Here is a 20,761-nt window from a genome sequence, read left to right on the forward strand (position 1 = left end):
TGGCTTTCTTCGGGCTGTCCCGGCTCGCCGCCCCCCCCCCCCCCGGGGCTACCGGACATGGAGGGGGCGGCAGGAGCCCGGCGAGGTGGGCACCGCTAAAACGCGCCCGGCTCCGGGTCCCGGGGCCGCCGGCGGGACCCCCATGAGCGGCTGAGCGGGGCCGGTGCCCCCCGCCCGTCCATGGGCGCGCTGGAGCCGGGCCCCGGAGCCCCCCGCCCCGCCGTCCCCATGCTCAGCGGCACCCCCAGCTTCGCCAAGGAGCCGCCGGGACCCCGCGACCCCCCCCTCGCCACCTCCTACTACGGGGATGGGGGAGAACCGGAGCCGGGAACCCCTCCGCTGCCTTACGGTGCTCCCAGTGGTTTCGGCGGCCGCTTCCTGGGACCGTGCCCGTCTTACCGGGCACCGCCGCCTCCTGCCGCCGCCCCGGTGGAGAGTTACGCGATGGAGGGTTACGCGGAGCTGTACGCGGGTGCCGAGGGGGTTTACTCCCCCGGGGCCGCCACGCTGTGCCCCCGTACCGGGCCGCTCTGTGCCCTGCCCGGTTACCGGGCGGCCGGTAAGGTGCAGGTGATGCTCAACAACTACCCGCTCTGGGCCAAGTTCCACAAGCACCAGACCGAGATGATCATCACCAAGCAGGGCAGGTGAGCCTTGGGGAACGGGGGAGAGGGCACCGGGGGGGTGGGGGTACCTGGGGAGGGAAACGCGTGGCAAAGCGGGAGAGAGACCAGCAGCTGCACCGGGATCTGCACGGGAGTGTGGAAGTCTGGGGGGGCACCGAGACAGAGACTGGCAGCAGCACCGGGACCCGTGCAGGAGGGAGAAGGTTTTGGGGGGCAGGGGTACAGACAGGGGAGGGGCACTGGGAATGCTGGGGTGGGCAGCCGGGGTGCAGGACAGGCTGCGGGGGGCGGTGGGGTGAGTGGCACGGTGAGGGGCTGGTGGTTCCTGCCTCATCTCCCCAAAAGGAGGGGGTGTGGAAAGTGTTAATGAGCCTGGGGGTCCCCATCAACCCACGCGAAATTGGTGGGGGGTGTGCAAGAGGGCCCCTCCATCCCTGTGGGCTTGGGGGTGAAGTCTCTCTGTGTGGGCAGAGGAAAAAAAGTGGGGGAGTGAAGAGGACCGGCATCCTCTTCCCCACCCCCTCCTGTCTTGTTTTCTAGAGTAGTTGAAACTTGTTGGAAGGAGAATGGGGTCTGGGAGTGTCCCCACCTGTGTCAGGGAGGCTTGAGGGGTCTGAGCAGGGTTTGTTCTGCCAGGCAGCTCATGGGGATGGTGCTGGGGGGACTGAAGGCAGCAGTTTTCCAGCCTCAACCCATGAGCCAGATCCAGAGCTCAGTGCTGCAACAAGTAGTGAGGGGGTCCCCGCTGTCCCCAGCCACCCACAAGCACGGGGAGGGGGGGGTGTGGGTGACACCCCCTCTACTTGCCGTCCTCCCTCTGGGATGGAAACCCCCCCACCCTGCTCTGTGGGGCTGGCAGTGTCCGTGTGCTCCATGTGTGCCCAGGAAGAGGGGGAGCATTTCGGTGTTGGTGACATGGTGGCCGGGCTCCTTCTGTCCCCTCTGAGCTGGGGTGTGCACAAGCTGAGGGTCCCTGGGGCTGGGGGATATGTTGGGGGGCTAAAGTGCACCCACTCCCACATCCCTCCTTTCCAGCACCTCTCTTGCAGGATCTGGAGGTGTGAAATGGGCCCTGGGGGGATGTGGAGTTGCCCCAACTCAGAGCAAGGGGAGCATGAAGTGCTGGTGCCCACGCTGAGCCCCCTTCAGCCCCTCTCTGGGGTGATGGGGATGGGATGGAAGATCCAGGCCCCCAGATGGAGTCTGGGAGGTCTCAGTAGGATCGTGCTGGGGTACTGGGGAATTTGAGCGCGGTGGATCTGAGCATGGGGCTCAGCCTCCTCTGGATCAGGCTCAGGGACTATGCTGTAGCTCCCAAAAATCCATAGCAAGGGCAGGAACAGGGCAGCTGGCAGAGACCCCCCCCCTGCTCCCTCCTTTCCCTGCCCAGGGGGTCTCCTTCTGCTGGGTATGGGGGCTGCCTGTGGCCATGCTTGGTGGCCTGTCCCCTTCCCTTGGCTGAGACAGACGGTGTCACTTTGATGCTGAGACCGACCTGCTGAACGTGGTGGAAATCTGAACACGTTAAGGCCACTTAGTTTGCCACGGTCATTCCCAGGCCCACTCCCCCCTGCCAGGCTCAGGGGCACTGAGCACCATTACAGATGGGGTGACGTGTCCCCTACATCAGCCAAGGGGGTGGCAGAGGCGTGGGGACCCCCAAAATCTTTTTGTTGTTGTTGGTTGTTTTCTTTTTGCTCTTCAGACCCCTCAGGAACCTGCTGAAATTCGCCCTGTTGCTTCCCTCCTCTCCTTCCCCAGCCCTCGTGGCAGGTGCTGGGGCTGTGCCCATCCCCGCTGCATCAGGGTGGCTCAGGATCTGGGGCTGAGGGTCTGGAAACTGGGGTGACCCCCCCGCCCCCCCCCGAAACCTCTCTCTGCCCAAGGCCCGGCTCTGCCACCAGCTCCCAGTCTGAAGCTGGGTGATTGTGGGGGCTCTTTTTCCAGCTCCACCCCCCCCCCCGGCAGCTCTAGGGAGGGGCTGTTGTGAGGGGGGGATGTGTTCAGTGCTGAGGGGGCTCAGAGCAAACCCAGCCTGGGGAGATGTCAAACTCGGAGCCACAGAACATCCGTTTCCCCCAACCCTGAGCTGCTTTTGCAAAAATCTGTGTGCAGGGCCGGGCTGCAGACAGGAAAACCCCAGAGTGGGGGCTCGAGGGGGGACCTGTGCCCCAGAGCAGGCACTGCTGGGCTGGGGGCTTGGGGCAGGGCAGGGGACACATCCTGTCCCCTTGTCTCCAGGTGGGCTATGCTGGTCCCTTAATGCTGGTGTCCCTGGGGTGCACATCCCTGCATCCCCATGGAGAGGAGCTGAGGTTGGTGGGAGATGGTGGCATTGGGGCCAGCTGGGTCAGGGGCTGGGATTTACCCCCAGCTGGCACCTTCCCTGCCCAGTCCTGCCCTTCTGCCTGGCTCTGATAATGCCACCCCGTGCTGCCACATTATGTCCCGGTGCCATTCCATGCCACCCCATATTGTCCCACCTCATCCTGTGCCATCCCACCAATTCCCTGCCAGTTTCCCACCTGGACCCCATCTCTCCTTGGCCCCCCCCATGGCTCTTGGGCTCAGCCAGGGCAGGATTTCTGTGGAAACCCCCCAGGAGTCACCTTCACCCCGGCCGAGGGGCCTGGGGAATTCCTGCCATGGGGTTCAGCTGTGGAACTGGGGCTGGCTTTGCCTTTCAGGGGGGACTTGGTGCTGCTTTTGGGGGGGCAGGGACTGTCTTTGCATTTGGGGACTCAAGGGGTGGCACTGCCTTTGGAGAAGATGCTGGGGATGGCTCTGCACTTGGGGGACACAGGAGCTGGCGTCGCCTTTGGGGGAGATGCAGGGGACATCTTTGGGGACACAAGGGTTTGCATTTGGGGGACACGAGGGGTGGCTTTGGTTTGGGGGTCTCTGGGGGTGGGTGTGCGTGTGAGGGGACACACAGGCTGGCTTTGCCTTCTTTTTGGGGGGGACTCGGGGATGGTCTGCCCAGGCTGGCAGCTGTGCTGTGCCACCATGCCGTGCCATGTCACCCTGCCATGTCACTGTGCTGTGTAGCCAGGCCATGTCACCCTGCCATGCCGTGCCACCCTGCTGTGCCGTGCCACCCTGCCATGCCATGTCACCATGCTGTGCAGCCGTGCAGGGGGGGTGGGGGCAGGTGGAGCCCAGCAGGTCCCTCTCCCACGCAGCTACGGTTCTTGTGGCCGCTCGGTTGCCACAAGGAGAGGGGGTGGCTCAGGAAACCAGAGCCCCCCTCACCCCCCACCCCCTATACTGCCAGGGTGCAGGTGGGGGGGCACTGCTGGCTGGGGTGGGGTTGTGCTCCTGCCCCAGGTTTGCAGGCCCCCCCAGATTTCCCTTCCACCTCGGTTCATCCTGTCCCCGCTCCTTATGTCCCCAGTGTCCCCAGGGTCCCATGTCACCAAATGTCCTCTTAATACCCACATCCCCTGGATATGTCCCCAACTCCTGATGTCCCCTGGCTCCCCTGCCCCATGGCCACACTCCCTGTCCTCCCCAAAACCCTGAGTCGAGGGGTTCACGCAAGAACAAGCCCCAAGGCAGCCTGAGAGCCAGGAGCCCCTTCCAGAGCTCCAAAACAAACATCCCAAGGGGATGCCGAGGGTGCCCCCAGCTTTTGGGGTACACCTTGAGAGGTGTATGATGACCTGACCAGGGCACCCTGCACCCTCTTAGGGCACCTCCCAAACCCCAGGGGCTGAACCGGGGGGAACCAAGTCCTGCCAAGGGAGCTTGGAGGGGAAGGATTTAAAAATAAAGGCGAGGTGTGCAGGTTTCGGGTCTTGCCCCCACCCTCCCGTGCCCCGGCCGAGCCCTGCGGTTTGTACCGCGGCGGTGGTTGAGCCCTGAGGCTCTTGCTCTGCTCCGCGGGGAGCCGGGGAACCGGCGCTGCCGGAGCCAGCGAGGTGCAGAGAAAAAAACAAAAGGCACCCAAACCACCAAAAACACCCAGAAAAAAAAAAAAAAACACCCATAGAAAAGCTGCTTTCTTCCTCCCTGAGCCTTGCAGCAGCTCCGGGCTGGTGCAACACCCGGGGCTGGTCATTGATGGTGTGGTGGGAGCTGGTGTGGCAGGAACTGGTGTGATGGGAGCTGGTGTGGCAGGAACTGGTGTGATGGGAGCTGGTGTGGTGGGAGCTGGTGTGATGGGAGCTGGTGTGATGGGAGCTGGTGTGGTGGGAGCTGGTGTGGTGGGAGCTGGTGTGGTGGGAGCTGGTGTGATGGGAGCTGGTGTGGCAGGAACTGGTGTGATGGGAGCTGGTGTGGCGGGAGCTGGTGTGGTGGGAGCTGGTGTGATGGGAGCTGGTGTGGTGGGAGCTGGTGTGATGGGAGCTGGTGTGGCGGGAGCTGGTGTGGTGGGAGCTGGTGTGATGGGAGCTGGTGTGGTGGGAGCTGGTGTGATGGGAGCTGGTGTGGCGGGAGCTGGTGTGGTGGGAGCTGGTGTGATGGGAGCTGGTGTGGTGGGAGCTGGTGTGATGGGAGCTGGTGTGGCAGGAACTGGTGTGGTGGGAGCTGGTGTGGTGGGAGCTGGTGTGGTGGGAGCTGGTGTGATGGGAGCTGGTGTGGTGGGAGCTGGTGTGATGGGAGCTGGTGTGGTGGGAGCTGGTGTGGTGGGAGCTGGTGTGGTGGGAGCTGGTGTGATGGGAGCTGGTGTGATGGGAGCTGGTGTGATGGGAGCTGGTGTAGCAGGAACTGGTGTGGTGGGAGTTGGATCCAGCGATGGCTTTGGCACACAGAGCACAAGGCCCAGCCCTGGAGGGGCTCGGGGGCAGCACAGCCCCTCGCTGCCACCCTTGGCTGTGGCTGCAGCTCTGATGGGTGGCAGGAGCCTCCTTCCCCCCTCACGGCTGCGTCTGGCTCCGGAGGGGCTGTGAGCCCCACGGGCCACCTGCTTTTAATACACAAGTGACAGGAGAAGGGTCTGTGAGGGCTTGGCCAGACCCCTGGTGTCCCCGGGATGCTCGAGGCCACCCGGGAGCACGTGCAGGGCTCCAGGCCACGAGAGCAGCTCTCTCTTTTTTTTTTTCTTATTCTTTTTTTTTCTTTCTTTCTTTTTTTTTATTTTTTACTCTTTCTTCTTTTTCTCTTTCTTTTTCTATTCCCCTCTGTCTCGCAAAGGCAACGTTGAGTCAGCTCTGCCCTTTCCACCCCTCTCAGCTTCCCCCTGGGCCGTGTTTCCTGCCAGATCCGTGGCCCATCCTGCCCCAGCCCCCCGGAGATGCCCACGCTCCCAGCCCCTCTTTTGCCCCTCACCCCTGTTTCAGCCCCCCAGCCCTGTCTGGAGGGTTTGAATGGGCAGCAGACCCCCTGATGCATAGTGCCACCCATGTCACGAGCTGACAGGTCTCTGGTGGGACAGCCTGGGAGGGGAATCCAGGAGCTACCAGGAGAACCCAGGCTGGCAGCTAGGGCTACTGGAGCCAGTGATGGAGAAGGAGGGAATTGAACTTGGAGAGGGGTTATCAGATCTCCCACCTCAGGGCTGGGATTTGGGGTGTGAGGGGACAGTGGGGTGCAGCCCCACGAAGGGAAGGTGTGTGTGGGGGGGTGGCAGCTGCAGCCCTGAGGCCGCAGGGTCCCCCCCATCCTGTCCCATCCTGTCCCCTTCCTGCCCTTGGCACAGGCTGGCGCCCAGCCCGAAATAGCAGCGGTGTTGGTTTCCCATCCGGAAGGTGCTTGGGGAGGGGGAGGAAGATGCCGGGGAGGGGGGGAATCATCCCCTAGAGCATCCCCCAGCTGCTGGGGTCAGTCAGCTCCTCACGGGCACCCAGCTGGGAGGTTGGGGGTGTGTGTGCTCATCACGCTGCCTCAGTTTCCCCGTCACCGCTCTGCAAAGACAAGCCACCCCCAGGTGCCAAGGGTTGAGCTGGGAGGGGTGTGTGTGTGTGAGTGACTGTGTCTGTGCCTCTGTCCCCTCCCCAGGCGCATGTTCCCGTTCCTCAGCTTCAACCTCTCGGGGCTCAACCCCGTGGCCCACTACAGTGTCTGCGTGGACGTGGTCCTGGTGGACCAGCACCACTGGCGCTACCAGGGCGGCAAGTGGGTCCAGTGCGGCAAAGCCGAGGGCAACATGCCCGGTATGGTGACAACCCCCTCTCCTCCGATTCCCTTCCTCCTTCTCCTCCTCTCCATGCCGGTGACCCCCATCCCTTCTGCCCCCACCCCAGGGAACCGGCTGTACCTGCATCCCGACTCTCCCAACACGGGGGCGCACTGGATGCGGCAGGAGGTTTCCTTCGGGAAGCTGAAACTCACCAACAACAAGGGCGCAGCCAACAACGTCGGGCAGGTAAAGGCTCTGCCACCGTGCCTGGGGGGGTGGGGGTGTGACCAGGACCCTGCCTGACCCCCCCCCCGACCCCCTCTCTCCGGCTGTGTTTTCCCTCTCCCCAAAGATGATCGTGCTGCAATCGCTGCACAAGTACCAGCCCCGGCTGCACGTGACGGAGGTGAAGGAGGGGGAGGGCGAGGACACGGACCCCTCCCCACGCACTCACACCTTCGCCTTCCCTGAGACCCAGTTCATCGCTGTCACCGCCTACCAGAACGCCGACGTGAGTACGAGACCCCCCCCCCCCGCTCCCTAGGATGGGGGTATCCCCCCAAACAGCCCCCCCCTCAGCATCCCAGGAACCCCAGCATCCCCCCCCCCAAAAAGCATCTTCCCAGGGTGCTCTGTGCTCACCCCCCTCCCCAGATCACCCAGCTGAAGATCGACCACAACCCTTTTGCCAAAGGATTCCGGGACAACTTCGACTCGTGAGTGTGTGTGTGTGTGTCCCCCACCTTCCCACCAGCGCCCCCCGACCCCGGCTGGCAGGAGGGTGTCCTCCTGCCGCCCCCCCAGTGTGTGTTTACTCCCCCCCCCCCCAGGATGTACACGGCCTCGGAGGGCGATCGCTTCACCCCATCCCCCCCGGAGGGTCCTGGTTGCCAGCAGCTCCTGCCAGCCCCCCGCTTCCAGCCCTTCCTGCCCGAGCAGTACCCGCTGCCCCCCGGGCGCTTCTTCGGTGGTGACCGGGGGGGTCCGCTGCCCCCCAAAGAACCCCCGCGCTGGTTTTTCACCCCCCCACAGCCCCCCGCCGCTGGGACGCTGGAGTATGGTGGCTATGAAGCGGGGTACGGGGGGGGCAAGTTGGTGCCCTACGGGGTGAAGCCCTTCACCCTGCCTCCCGCCCCCCACTCCTCCCTGCCCTACTACCCCGAGGGGCCGGGGGGCTTCGGGGCGGGAGGGGGCTGGAGCTCCGGGCAATACGGTCCTAAGGGCAACCCCGGAGCTCTGGGCTGGTACCGGGAACTCCGGGGGGAGGAGAAGGGGAAAGAGACGGAGGGCTGGGCCCCCCCCGCGGCATCGGGGGACTCCTCGGACTCAGGGCTCTACGAGTGTAAACGGCGACGGGTGTCCCCGTACCCCTCCAGCACCGAAAACTCCCCCCCCCGGAACGGGGACCTCTACGAGAAGGACCCGGGGGTCGATAGTGGCTACTACGGCTTCTACAGCAACTGAGCCACGCCCGGGGGGGAGGCGTGTCAGGTGTGTGTCCCCCCCCTCCCGGGCACCCCAAGGCCATACAAGCGGTCCTCTATGCGTGTGTCCCTCCCCCTATTTAACGCCCATATCCTGGGAAGACTTGAGCGGATGGGGGGGGGGGGGCTGCAGCCAGACAATCAGCCCCCCGGTGTCACCCCGGTGGGGGGCGAATGGGGAGGGGAGGAGTTGGGGAGGGGGTGCGGGGGGTAGGGAAGGTGTTGGGGGTTTTTATTTTTTTCGGCGTTGGTGGTTTTTAAGGGGGGTGGGGAGGGATTAATGCTGAAGTATTTATTGAGCCCCTGCGTGCCCAGCGTGGGCCTGGGGGGGGGGGGCAGCAGCATATCTGGCAATAAAGGGGACCCTGTGGGGCACGGCTCCTTTGCTCTCTGTGGTGTGGGAGGGAAACTAAGGCATGGGGGGGCGGGGGGGGGGGGGGGGCTAAGGGACTCGTGCCCCCCCCTCGCCTCGCTGTGGGGACACAGGCATCCCGGGCTGGGAGGGGATCCTGAGCCCTGGTGCTGGAGAGAAGGAAACGCTCTGCACACCCCAAGTCTTTGTAGCCTTTTATCAGAGCAGCCGGTGGGGGGAGGGGGTCGGGGGGGGGGGGGAGGAGGGGTCTGCCCGCCTGCGGGCACCTCGGGGTCCCCTGTTGTCCCTTCCCCCCCCTGCCCTGCAATAAGCCAGGGGACCCAGGCATCCCGTACCACCAGGGCAGGGGGGCACTGCCAGCCCCTGCCCTCCCAAGTACCCCAGATGTCCCCAAGGCTCTGCCCCAGGTCAAGGGGTGGCACTGCCTGTGGCCCCCCCACCCCATATTTTATATCACAGTTTTGCTTAAACACTGTTTTGCAAAGCAGATCGGGGGGGGGGTCATCATTACACCCCCAATCCTGGGGAGGACCAGCCCCTCCACTGGGCACCACTGCTGTGATGAGCTGGGAAGGTGCTCAGCACCCCCCGGGGGGGTGGGAATCACCCCAGGAGGGGTCTCATCACCCCGGGGTGGGGGGGGGTCTCAGCACCCCACGGGGTGGGGGGCGTTGCTACCAGAGCACCGCACTGTCCAGGTGGGCAAAGCCGGGGTCCAGGCGCAGCTTCCAGTAGGTGTTGTTGGTGACCCAGGACTCTTTGCCGTTGGCATCCGTCAGCCGCCTGGAGATGGGGAGGGGGGGGTGGTGGGGTGTCACAACTGAGGTCCCATCCCAACCACCCCGAGGGGGTGTCCCCTGTACCCCTGAAACCCCCCCCCCCCCCCAAACCTGAAGAAGCGAGCCTGGTGGGTGATGTTGTTCTCCTCCATGACCCGGCGCCGGTCCCGCTGCAGCTGCTCGATCTGTCGCTTCTGCACCTCGGCTGCTGCCACGTTGCCTTCCTCCAGGTACCTGGGGTGGGCACGAGGTGGGGGGGGGGGACGACACAGGAGACACACACATCGCTGTAACGAGCTGGCCAGCCTCAGCACACCCCCCCTCCCTTGCCCCACGTCCCCACCCCGGGGCGCTGCTCACCGCTGGTCGGGGCGCAGGCGGGTGTCGGTGGAGGGCAGGACCCTCCGCAGCTCCGGCGTCAGCTCGTTCAGCTCCAGAGCAAACTGGGTGAACCCGTAGTTCCTCTCGTGGTCGGGGGGCATGGGGGCTGCAGGGTGGGCGACACAACGCTGAGAGCCCTCCCCTGGGACAGGGTGACCTCCTCCCTGCCCCCCCAGGGTGGGGGTACCCCCCCCCACCCCCACACCCCCTGTCTCGAGGTCCTTACTGGCTCTCCAGACGCAGTGGCCCGCGGCGGCCCCGCGGTGCAGCTCCTCGTGCCACTTCCCGGCCAGACGCTCCACCACGGCCCCGCTGCGGCTCAGCACCACCCCCTGCACCTCGTTGGTCCCCGCGCCCCAGTACCGGGCCTGAGGGTACAGCGGGGCTGGGGGCCGGTACCGGCGGGAAAAGGGGGGAGGGGGGGGGCATCAGGAAAGGGTGGGGGCATCGGGAGGAGGCGTGGCCATCAGGGAAAGGGGCGTGGCCATCAGGGAAAGGGCGGGGTCATTGGGAAAGGGTGGGGCGAGTGGGAAAGGGTGTGGCCCAGAAGGGGCGTGGCCATAAGCGAGGGGGCGGAGATATTGGGAAAGGGTGGGGCAAGGAGCATGCAGGGGGGCGGGGCCAGAAAACAATTATTCAAAGTAGGGCGGTGCCGGGGGCGGGGCTACGAGATGGGCGGAGCCCAAGGACTGAAGGGGCAAAAGGGGCAGGGAGGTGTGTGCCCGGGGGCAACAGGGGGTTGCAGGGGGTGGGAGGGGGCGGCAGGTCACACCTTGCAGAAGGTGACCTTGCAGTGATAGGACGTGTCCCGGGTGTTGCGGATCAGCACCTCCCCGTAGTGCTCGATCCAGCGGGGGCCGCTGAGGACGTTGTGGATACACGTTGTCACCTTGTTCCACTCGAAGTGGTCCCCGGTCCTGCAGGCACCGGTCACACCGTCAGCTGGGGACACACACACACACCACAACGGGGGGAGGGGACAAGACCCACCTACCAAGGGGTGGCTGGGGTCTCACCTGGGCAGCTGGACATTGACTGTGCCCATGGGGACGATCTCCAGGGACTTGCCCCAGAATTTGTTCTTCCACCTCATGTCTGTGGAGAGGGGGAGGGACAGGAGGAGGTGAGACCCCCACTGGGGGGGGGTGGGGAGACAGGAGGAGGTGACACCCCCTTAGCCCACCTCAACACCCTCCTGGGCACCCACCTTGCCAGAAGATGAAGTTGTCAGACTCAGCGTGGCAGGCGGAGATGGGGGGGTGGTGGCTGACCTGCAGGGAGGAAGAGGGAGATCCCAGTACTCCTCTTGGCCCCGGCCCCTGCCCCCGGCCCTGCCCTCGTGCCCACCTGCTCGCTGATGAAGCGGAACCCTCGGTCGGGCCGCACGCACTCGTAGGTCTCTCCCAGCACCGGGTTGAAGGGTTTGCTGCCCGCCCGGTAGTAGGTGGAGGCGTAGGCAGACACGGCGAAGGCGGCCACGTAGACCTGTCAGCACAGCCCCCACGCTGCCACCACCGCCCCGGGACACAGCCCATCCCCCCCGGTGTCCCCCCTGCTCCCACATGTCCCAGGAGCCCTGCATGTCCCTCAGCTCCCCTGTGTCCCCCCAAGCCCCCCAAATCCTCAAATTCCCCAAGTCGCCCCGTGTCCTCAAAATCCACCATGTCCCCTGAGTCCCCCATGCCCCTCCTGTCCCCGAGCCTCCTTGTACCCTGAGCTCCCCCTGCACCGAACCCCTGTGCCCCCCCAAGCTCTCTTGTCCCCAGAACCCCTCAAGTTCCTTCAACCCTGAGCCCCCTATGTCTACCAAGGCCCCCAAGCCCCCCCCTATCCCCCAGAGCACCCCATCCCCCCAAAGTCCCTTGTGTCCCTTGAGCTCCCTTCACCCCCAAGCCCCCCTTGCCCCATTGACCCCCTCAACCCCGCTGCCCCTGAAGTCCCTCGTGTCCCCTGAGCCCCCTTGACCCCTCTACCCTCCGTGCCACCCAGCCCCCCCTGACCAGGCGCTGCCGGGGGTCCCGGGCACGGCTGGCCCTGTCCAGCAGCCCGCTGTACTCCAGCTCCTCGCAGAGCCGCTGCAGCGTGTTGAGGGGCTCGTTGAGCTGCACGGGCAGAGCCACCCGGGACAGGTCCTTGCCCACGCTGCTCCGCAGAAGCCCCCACAGGCTGACATCCCCGGGGGGGGCGGGGGGGGCGGGCAGGCAGCTCCGCCGCTGCGGGTCCGGCCCCGGCAGCTCCACCGGCTCCATCGGCAGCCCTGGAGCCTCTGCTCCTGCCGGGCACCAAAGTGGGAGGATCAGAGACGACCCCCGCCCCCACGTCCCTCCCACCGCTATCCCCTCCTCCCTGTACCTGTCGGGGGGCGGCCCGGCCCCCCCGGCTCAGCCGCGTCCTCGCAGGCGCTGTTGGTGGCCTCGCTGATGCAGGACTCATCGTCTGAAGGCTGGGGAGGTGCGGGGGGGTCACTAAACTGGGGGTGGGGGGGTGGCAGGAGGGGCTGTGCCGGGCAGAGACCACCCCGGGAGGATGGGATGAGACCCAGGGAGCAGGGATGGGCTGGAGGGGCAGGATGGGGAGGGGGTTATGGCTGAGGCTGTAGGAAGGGGAGCAGGGTTGGGGGGGGATGGGACTGGCAGCACCCGCCAACCCCCCCCCGCCCGCTGGCCTCAGAGACTGCGGGGACCCCGAGCCCCCAAAGTGGGGGGGCTGCGGGGGGCTGGGGGGACCAGGGGCAACACAGGGAGCAGGGGCGACATGGGATCTGAGGGGGTCCTGGAGACCAGGGGGGATGTAGGGGCTGGGGGGGACATGGGGACCGGGGGTGACATGGGGGTTGGGGTGGGCATCTCCCGGGCTGGCTAATGGGGAAGGGATGAGGAAGAGAGAAAGGAGAGATGAACCCACAGCAACAGTTCCCACTGTTGGGGGACAGCGAGGAGGGTCTGCAGACACCACCCTCCACCCCCACCAGCAGAATCCCACCCCACAAACCCAGACCAGCCCCCCACCTCGTGCTCGGAGGAGCTGGCAGAGAGGAAAACCTCGCAGGCATCGAAGAACTCGGTGTGGGAATCGGCCAGGGAGACGATGCTGCGGTTGGAGAGCTGCTGCTCCCGCGCCTTGGGCGGCAGCGCGTCCGGCTGCGGGGAGGGACGCCCACCGCCTCAGCCCCCGCCCCTGGCGGGACCCCCGCGTCCCCGCCCACCCCATCCCGGCCCACTCCTGACCTCATCGGGGTGCAGCGAGGCGAAGGAATCCAGGGTGGTGTCGGAGGAGACGGAGAGGGAGTGGAAGCGGCGCAGGGCGGGCTGCGGGGGCAGGGGGAGGCTGAGCCGAGCCCCCCACCCCCGGCCCGTCCCCTCCAGCCGGCGTGGGGCTGGCAGGGAATGGGGGGGATCACCCTGCAGCCGGCTGAGACCCTGCCAACTCGCTGCACCCACCAGCCCCCCCCCCCAGCAGCAACAACCCCCCCACCCCGGGCCTCGGCAGGACCCGGGGGCAGCCCTGCCCGCCCACCCCCCCCCCCCCACAGCCCCTCACCCCGGCGCTGCCGGGACCCGGGGCCGAGCGCTGCCGGTCCAGCCCCCGCCGCATCTCCTCCAGACGGGCTCTCTCGGCCACCAGGGCGGTCACCACGCTGCTGAGCGAGCCGTGCACTGCCGGGAGGCACGGGCCGGGCGGTCAGGCTGCAGCACGGCACTGCTGGGACCCCCGGCCCGGCTCAGACCACCCCCCGGCTCATCCCACCTTTCTGGGCCAGGACCCAGAAGCTCCTCTGCAGTTGGGCGTACTCCGGGGGGAGGCTGAAGGGCAGCTGGCTCTGGGATGGCTCCAGGTAACGGGAGAGGTTGGGGACGGAGCCGTGCAGGCGTCCCACCTTGAGGGGGGACACACACGGGGATCAGCGGGGCCCTGGGGGGCTCCGTTGCCCGGCAGTGCTCGGGGGGGGGACGACACCCACTCCACTCACCCTGCCGATGGTGTCATCCTTGGCAAAGCTCTGGGTGCACCAGATCTTGGTGGTCCTCCTGCCTTTCTTGGGCCTCTCGGTGGCAGGTGGGGGCTGTGAGGGTGAGGGGGGGGGGGGGGGCTGGAGTCAGGACTCTCCCTGGGGATGGGGTTGAGGGGGGGAGGTGGCTGGGAGATGCTCAGCCCTCCCACCCACCACCAGCCCCCTCACCTGGCTGCCGGAGATGAGGGGGGCCGAGGGGATGCGGTGCAGGGCCTCCAGGTTCTGCAGCATGGCTGTCAGCTCCTGCAGCTTGGCCTGGCACTCCGACAGCTCTGCCAGGGGCACAGAGCCCACTCAGGGAGAGGGAACACACAGCATCCCCTCCCCACTCCCCACACATCCCCTCCCACCCTGCTCACCGGCCGAGCAGCGCTCCAGCCCCTCGCTGTCCTTCAGCCAAGCATCCACCTTGTCCCGGGAGCTGGCAAGGGTGGAGAGGGCAGGGGCACTGCCTGAGGGCAGGATCCGTGTCCATGGACCCTGCAGCAGGGGGGAAGGGGCATGGCCAGGGCTGCTGTTGGCAGCCCCGCACCCAGACTCTGCCCGGTGTGGCCACCCCGAGGTGCCACCCACCTGTGTGGTGGTGGGGGTCCTCCCCCCGGGACCCCCCCTGGGGCAGGACTCAGGCTTCTCCCCCCGGTGATGGGAGCAGAGGCTGCTCACCCAGCTGGCAAAGAGCTCCGGGGACTTGATCTGTGGGAAACAGGCAAGTTGGGGCGGGGGGGAACCCGGGTGAGGGGAACCCAGAGCCCCCCATGCCCCCCAGTCCTGGCTACAGCCCCCACCAGCACCTTGAGGTGGTAGATGTTCTCCTCCGTGTCCAGGTCGACCCGCTGTGCCTTCTTGTTGATGGACATGACGGACTGACGGATGTCAATGGCTCCGTGCAGTTTGCCCTTGAGGACCTGGGGGAGCCCAGGGAGCCTTGTCAGGGGGAAGACCCCCCCCACTTCCTCACGCAGACTATGGGGTCTCCCCCACCCCGAGCACTCGGGAAGGCTGCACGGACACAGCCCAGCCCCACACTCACATCCTGGTGCGTGGTGGAGTATTTCAGGATGCCATTCTCCAGCACAAAGTACCTCTGGGGACAGAGAAGGACGATTGCTTTGGGGAGCAGAGCCTGGTCCCTGCAGCCCCCTCCTTGTCCAGGGGCCCAAATCACCCCAGAAGTGAGCAAGACACCCAGGGCCAGGCAGGGAATGAGCAGGGCCAGCTGGGGTTACCTTGTGCCAGCCCTTCAGGGGCCATTTTCTCTTCTTGAGCAGGTAGCCCTCGTGCCGCTGCGGCTCCTGGCCCAGGCTGCCCCTCACACGTGGCTCCTCCACCACCTCCCAGCTCTCTGAGCCCTGCTGGGGTTGGGGGGGGGGGTCAGCCTGGGGGGGTCCCTCAGCAGCAGGGGAGGATGGGGTGCTCCCCACCTTGTCCCCAGGCAGGGACACTTGGATACCCTCAAAGGGCATCTCTGTGTCAGCCTTCCTAAAGTGGGGTGAAGCCCCCCACGGTACCCCTCCCTGGGGGATCCAGCTGAGCCCCCCCCCACCAAAGCCCAGAGCCCCCTCCCAACCTGCTGAACGCTGCTGTGCTTGGAAGACACGGTGCTGTTGGAGCGTGACAGGGCCCTTTTTGGAGAGGACGGGTCCTTCTCGTGGCTGCCCATGGCTGGCGAGCAGAGGGGGACACACCAAGCCCCCCCCCCCCCTTCTCCTGTCTGTCCTGTAGGGCTGGGGGTCCCAGCTCAGCCGTCACGACCCGGGGGGTGGGAACCACTGCAAGGAAGGGGGTGTCACATCAGGGAGCCCCAGGGAGGGCATCACTCAACTCACCCTGCCCGCAGTTTTCCTACCCTCATCCCCTCCCTCGGTGGGGGGGAAACGAAGGGTGTGGGGGGGGGGGCTCCTCCTGGAACGGGGACCCTCACACGTAACTCCAGGCAGGACCCAGAAGCTTCTGTGGGAGATGGAGCCTTCGAGCCACCCAGCCTTATCTGGGCTCCACCGCCCGCCTGGCGGGTCCAGAGTCCGGCCACGCCGCCCCATCCCCCGCCCCCTGGACCCGGTGCCAGAGGGTGTCGGCACCGCGGGCACGGCCCGGGGCCCGACCCGGGACACAGACCAGGAGCAGCTCTGCTCTGTCCCCAGCCAGGACGTGACCCCCTCAAAAAACACCCCCATCCACCTGGCCACGGTCCCTCCCCGCTGAGTGTTCCCTTTGCCCTTATTGATTGGAAAGGGGAAACTGAGGCACGGGGAGGTGGAGGGGATGGGGACAGGGAGGGATGGGGAGACAGGCACAGGGACACTGAGGGGGTGGGGACACTGAGGCATGGGGAGACAGAAGCACGGGGACATTGAGGGACTGGGACACTGAGGGATAGGAAACATGAGGAGCAGGGACACTGAGGGATGGAGACGCTCAGGGATGGGGAAACTGAGGCACAGTGACACGGAGGGACGGGGATGCTGAGGGGCACTGAGTGATAGGGAAACTGAGGCACAAGGACATTGAGGGACTGGGACAGAGGGATAGGAAACACGAGGGACAGCGACACTGAGGGACGGAGAGACACTGAAGGATGGGGAAACTGAGGCACAGTGACACGGAGGGACACGGAAGGATGGGGAAACTGAGGCACGGGGAAGCTCCTCCCCACTCGCCACCCCCCTCGCCAGGTTGTCCCCAGGAATCCCGGCCGCTGCTGTAGGATCCCGGGATAAACCTCACGACGGCACCGGTCACCGCAGCCCGCAGCTCCCCCCTACCCGGTGCCACCCCCTCGGGGGTCTCCAGACCCCTTCACTGCCTTCAGCCCCCACCAGGGATGGGGGGGAAGCCCCTGCCCGCTACGGGCAATGTACGACCCCCCGGGAAAGCCCGGCCCGGTGCTCCCTCCCGTGGGGCAAAGCTCATCCCCATGTTCCCCCGACGGGGGGGGAGCTTTGCCCCACGGGAGGAGGCACCGGGCGGGGGTCGCCGGGGTCCTGGCAGGGGGAACACGGGGCTAGACCACCCCCCCAGGTGGGGGTCCCCGGTGCTCACCTGGGCTACCGACGGGCGGGCAGCAGGGGCCGGTCGCATCCTGCCCGGCGGCTGCAGGAACCGGAACACGGAAAGAGGAGGCGGAGGCACCGGGAGAGAGCCGCTCGGTTCTGCCCCCTTCACCGTGGAGGACCGGAGAACGGGGACATCCTCGTCCCGTGCCCAGCAGGACCTACCCGGCCCCCGGGATGGCCCCGCTGGAGGGACCGCTTCTCCTGCGTACTGAGGGGGGGTCTCATACGGGCTGCTCCCCCCTCCCCGGGTCAGTTTCAAGCCACCATCTCTGCACACCGGGGGCGAGGAGACCCCCGGGCACACCCCCACGGGGGTCCCGAGGCTCATCCCCCCGAGCTTTGCTTTATTTCCCCCCCCCCAGGATTATCCTCATCCACCCCCCCACACACACTGCGCTGCCCCCAGAGCAGCGCCCACCCCCTCCCCAGGGCACCGAGGGGAAGGAACCTCCCCCGACCCCCCAAAAAGGGGTGTCAAGGGGCAGGAACCCTCCCAAGAGAGACATCGAGGGGTAGAAGCCCCCCAAAAGAGAGGCACCGAGGGGCAGAAACCCCCCAGAGAGAGGCACCGAGGGGCAGGAATCCCCTCCCTGCCCCCCAGACCCATGACAAAGCCTCCAGACTCTCCCACCACCACACAACTCACTTTAATGGTCACTCAGTGTTACAGCACAGCCCCCCGTGTCCCCCCCATTCCAGAGCCCCCTCAGTCCCACCTCCAGTTCCCACCTGGCACCGAACTGATCCCCCCTCCCCCCCAGTTCTCTGCTGAAGCAGCCAACTCCCAACCCACCCACCCCCCCCCCCCCCCAGGGTCAGTGAGCCCCTGAGCTCTGGGCAGGGGGTGTTTCAGGGGGTGTCTCTGTCTGCCCAGCCTGCAGCTGGAGGATGTGCTGGTCCAGGAGAGCCATGAGGTGCGCGGGGCCGCGCTGGAGCAGGGAGGAGGTCTGGGAGGGCAGGAGGGCCAGGGCACCTGCTGTCTGGCCCTGGGCAGCCTCCAGGGAGGGCAGCTTGGCAAAGTTCTCCACCCCCTGCCTGCTCAGGATGGTGTCGTCGATGCAGGCACCTGGGAGAGAGGAGAGGAGCTGAGGATGGGACTTGGGGTGCCCCGAAGCAGAGCCCTTCCCTGCTCTGCAGCCAGAGAAGGGAAGGGTTGACCCCAGCCCTGGATGAGGGGATGGATGAGAGGAGCCTGGTGGAGCAGGCAGGGCTGTGGGGAAGGTTCTCACCCAGGAGGTTGATCTGGGGCACTCCCTTCAGCACCCGCAGCATCTCCTTCACCTTGGTGTCCTGGCTCACCAGCAGGATATTCCGCCCCACAAAGAGAGGGAGCAGGTTCTTGTACTTGGACTGGGACAGGAAGGGTCTGATGATCTGGGGAGATGTGGGGGAAGACAGCTCCAAAATGCAGCTTTTCCTTCTGGTGGGCGCCCTGCAGTCATCCCACTGCTCCTCTGCTTTTCCCAACCCTGGGATGAGCCCCTGGGTCACCCCACTGCTCCTCCACCTTCCCCCACCATGGGATGAGCCCCTGGGTCATCCCACTGCTCCTCCATCCTTCCCAACCCTGGGATGAACCCCTGGGTCATCCCACTGCTCCTCCATCCTTCCCAACCACAGGATGAGGCCCTGGGTCATCCCACTGCTCCTTCACCTTTCCCAACCCCAGGGTGAGGCCCCGGCAACTCTGCCCCTACCTCGTTCAGGATGAACTTGACCTCAATGTTGTGCTTCCGGAGGTAATGCCTCATCAGCACCACGTCCTCCCCAGGCATGGAGTTGTACTGGCAGACGGCGACCAGCCGGTGCTCCCGGAACACCTGCTCCGCCTGCCGCCGCAGGACCCGCGCGTACCCGTCGTCCTGGAGGGAGCCACGGGGCACTGGGGTGACCGGTGGTCCCCCAGCAGGACTCAGATGGCTCTCGGGTAACCAGCTAGAGCATCTCCCAGCCACAGACAACAAGAGGAAAAGGGGCACGAGCAGCCTGGGAAGCTCCTGTCCAAAGCGGGCTCAGCCCAGGCAGGGTTTCCCAGGGGTTTGTGGGGAGCTGAGGAGTCTGTGTAGATCTTGGAAGCACGGGATGGTTTGGGTGGGAAGGGACCTTCAAGATCATCAGGATCCAACCCCCCTGCATGGGCAGGGACACCTCCCACCAGCCCAGGCTGCTCCAAGCCCCATCCAACCTGCCCTTCAACACTGCCAGGGATGGGGCAGCCACAGCTTCCCTGGGCAACCTGGGCCAGGCTCTCACCCCCCTCACACCAAAGAATTTCCTCCTCATGTCTCACCTCAATCTCCCTCTTCCAGTTTTCATCCATCCCGCTCATCCCATCCCTCCCTGCCCTCGTCCCAAGCCCCTCCCCAGCTTTCCTGGAGCCCCTTCAGGCACTGGAAGCTGCTCTAAGGTCTCCCTGGAGCCTTCTCTTCTCCAGGCTGAACACCCCAACTCTCCCAGCCTGGCTCCAGAGCAGAGCTGCTCCAGCCCTCCCAGTATCTCCTCTGGACTCTCCCCAGGAGCTCCATGTCCTTGTGTCGGGGGCCCCGGACACGGTTCTCCAGGTGGGGTCTGACGAGAGCCGAGCAAAGGAGGAGAACCAGCTCTCCCGAGCCGGGGTGTGAGAAGCCCCCGGTCTCCCCGCCCCCCCCCCGGAGCGGCCCGGTCATCACCTCCTGGGCCGGTCCCTTCTGGCGGGGCAGGCAGCGCGGCGGGACGGCCGGGCGGGGGGGCACGTACTCGGTGACAGCCATCAGCTTCTGGCGCTGGAAGTGCATGGCTTTCCAGTGCCGGGTGACCGCTTTGGAGCCGCGACGGACCAAGTGCAGGGCGGGCAGCCAGGCTGGGGAGAGCGGGACAGCGGGACAGCGCTCAGCGCCGGCCCCGGGGCAGCGGGAGAGGAGCGGGACCCGGGACAGCTCGGGGGAAGAGAGAGAGGGGCAGAGCCAAGGGCACCGGCGGAGCAGACACCGGGGGAGGGGGAGCAGGCACCGGGGGAGCGGGAGGGAAAGGAGTCTTAAGGGCCCGGGACAGGAGCAACCCCGCGGGCACCGGGAGGGGAGCAGGCCCCGGGTGAGGACAGCCCCTCTGCCGCCCAGCAGCGCTACCCCCGCCGTGCCCCGGCCCCGCCGAGGGGCCCGGGCCGATCCCCTCACCCCGCCGCCAGGTCCCGCCGCTCGGCGCCGCCATCTCCGCGGGAGCGCGCAGCCTGCTGGGCACGCGGGGGGAGCCTGCCGCGCGCATGCGCGGAGGGGACGCGCGCACCCCCGCCCCGCCCTCTTCCGGCGTCGCCCGTCTCCTAGCAACCGGCACGCGGAGGCCTGCGGGGCCGGGTTGGCCGCAAACCGGGGGGCTCTGGTCCCGGCGACCCTCCCCAGCCTCGGCACGGGGGTCTCTGTGCCCCCCCCCCCTACCGGTGATCCACACCCCCATGATCCCTCCAGGCCCTGGGATCCCTCTGCCCCATCTGGGGGTCCCAGCGCTGGCCCCTCCCAGCTCAGCAGCCCGGTGCCCTGCACACCCCTCAGACCACAGGTTTCTCCCCCCCATTGTCCCGAAGGAATTCCCTCTGCAGAGAGCAGCAGGGTCAGCCCAGCCCTTCCAACACGCCCACCCAAAGGCCCAAGAGAGGAACAAGGACCCAGGCCACTTCCCAGTCATGGCTGGGCAGAAGGAGACCCCGCCGGGGGGTGAGTGAGCCATTGTGAGCTCGCCGATGGGTCACCCTGGGGGGCTCGGGGGGCTGGACCCCATGTCCCGGGCCCCATCACTCTGAATTTCCCACAGGCAGAGAGCAGAAGCCCCCTGAGGTGACCTTCAGCAACAGCCTCCTTGTCAGGGGGAACCTGCCCCAGCTGGTGGAGCCCCCACACCCAGAGAGCCGGTGAGGGTCCACCCCGAGCCCCCCTTCACCACCCAGGCTGGCAAGGCGGGGTCTCTGGGCACAGAGGACACTCCCAGCACCCCCTTTCCTCTAGATCCACCGAGCTGGTGTCCAA

At 66.4% G+C, this 20,761-nt stretch overlaps 3 protein-coding genes across 6 annotated transcripts; 1 reads left to right on the forward strand and 2 right to left on the reverse strand.

Moving 5' to 3' along the window:
- Nucleotides 1-278: 278 nt before the first annotated feature.
- TBX21 (T-box transcription factor 21) lies at nucleotides 279-8,260 on the forward strand. Its single transcript, XM_051640395.1, has 6 exons — nucleotides 279-647; nucleotides 6,564-6,718; nucleotides 6,809-6,930; nucleotides 7,037-7,195; nucleotides 7,339-7,400; nucleotides 7,515-8,260. The coding sequence occupies exons 1-6, from the start codon at nucleotides 445-447 to the stop codon at nucleotides 8,146-8,148; spliced, it is 1,335 nt and encodes a 444-aa protein (XP_051496355.1). The 5' UTR covers nucleotides 279-444; the 3' UTR covers nucleotides 8,149-8,260.
- Nucleotides 8,261-8,723: 463 nt separating this feature from the next.
- Nucleotides 8,724-16,814, reverse strand: OSBPL7 (oxysterol binding protein like 7). Of its 4 annotated transcripts, none has more exons than XM_051640320.1 (23): nucleotides 16,753-16,814; nucleotides 15,281-15,482; nucleotides 14,940-15,065; nucleotides 14,744-14,797; nucleotides 14,505-14,618; nucleotides 14,287-14,406; nucleotides 14,073-14,193; nucleotides 13,882-13,985; nucleotides 13,672-13,764; nucleotides 13,449-13,578; nucleotides 13,242-13,357; nucleotides 12,929-13,009; nucleotides 12,710-12,841; nucleotides 12,054-12,144; nucleotides 11,702-11,973; nucleotides 11,049-11,186; nucleotides 10,909-10,972; nucleotides 10,718-10,796; nucleotides 10,474-10,618; nucleotides 9,928-10,069; nucleotides 9,681-9,807; nucleotides 9,432-9,554; nucleotides 8,724-9,324 (listed from the first exon to the last, which is right to left on the reverse strand). In XM_051640320.1, the coding sequence occupies exons 2-23, from the start codon at nucleotides 15,371-15,373 to the stop codon at nucleotides 9,216-9,218; spliced, it is 2,574 nt and encodes an 857-aa protein (XP_051496280.1). In that variant the 5' UTR covers nucleotides 15,374-15,482; nucleotides 16,753-16,814; the 3' UTR covers nucleotides 8,724-9,215. The 4 variants fall into 4 exon arrangements, with proteins under 4 accessions (XP_051496280.1, XP_051496281.1, XP_051496279.1 ...); XM_051640321.1 differs by lacking the exon at nucleotides 16,753-16,814 and adding an exon at nucleotides 15,560-15,705 and having other exon boundaries at nucleotides 14,940-15,062; XM_051640319.1 differs by lacking the exon at nucleotides 16,753-16,814 and adding an exon at nucleotides 15,560-15,705.
- Nucleotides 16,815-17,568: 754 nt separating this feature from the next.
- Nucleotides 17,569-19,988, reverse strand: MRPL10 (mitochondrial ribosomal protein L10). The gene is made up of 5 exons (XM_051640458.1): nucleotides 19,919-19,988; nucleotides 19,436-19,605; nucleotides 18,464-18,628; nucleotides 17,996-18,140; nucleotides 17,569-17,832 (listed from the first exon to the last, which is right to left on the reverse strand). Exons 1-5 carry the CDS (start codon nucleotides 19,950-19,952, stop codon nucleotides 17,582-17,584), a joined length of 765 nt encoding a protein of 254 aa, XP_051496418.1. The 5' UTR covers nucleotides 19,953-19,988; the 3' UTR covers nucleotides 17,569-17,581.
- Nucleotides 19,989-20,761: the final 773 nt, after the last annotated feature.

The sequence above is a fragment of the Apus apus genome, chromosome 25, assembly GCF_020740795.1.
Source record: "Apus apus isolate bApuApu2 chromosome 25, bApuApu2.pri.cur, whole genome shotgun sequence".
Taxonomy (NCBI): domain Eukaryota; kingdom Metazoa; phylum Chordata; class Aves; order Apodiformes; family Apodidae; genus Apus; species Apus apus.

Excerpts from the sequence above, each read along its gene's own strand:
- TBX21 (XM_051640395.1), top strand. The coding sequence starts at position 445 with ATGGAGGGTTACGCGGAGCTGTACGCGGGTGCCGAGGGGGTTTACTCC. Across the intron at positions 6,931-7,036 it reads CAGCCAACAACGTCGGGCAG|ATGATCGTGCTGCAATCGCT; the intron begins GTAAAGGCTCTG and ends CTCTCCCCAAAG. Across the intron at positions 7,196-7,338 it reads CCGCCTACCAGAACGCCGAC|ATCACCCAGCTGAAGATCGA; the intron begins GTGAGTACGAGA and ends CCCCCTCCCCAG.
- OSBPL7 (XM_051640320.1), bottom strand. The coding sequence starts at position 15,373 with ATGGGCAGCCACGAGAAGGACCCGTCCTCTCCAAAAAGGGCCCTGTCA. Across the intron at positions 10,797-10,908 it reads CAACTTCATCTTCTGGCAAG|ACATGAGGTGGAAGAACAAA; the intron begins GTGGGTGCCCAG and ends CCCTCTCCACAG. Across the intron at positions 9,325-9,431 it reads CACCAGGCTCGCTTCTTCAG|GCGGCTGACGGATGCCAACG; the intron begins GTTTGGGGGGGG and ends CCCCATCTCCAG.
- MRPL10 (XM_051640458.1), bottom strand. The coding sequence starts at position 19,952 with ATGGCGGCGCCGAGCGGCGGGACCTGGCGGCGGG. Across the intron at positions 18,141-18,463 it reads TCAAGTTCATCCTGAACGAG|ATCATCAGACCCTTCCTGTC; the intron begins GTAGGGGCAGAG and ends ACATCTCCCCAG. Across the intron at positions 17,833-17,995 it reads GCCCCAGATCAACCTCCTGG|GTGCCTGCATCGACGACACC; the intron begins GTGAGAACCTTC and ends CCTCTCTCCCAG.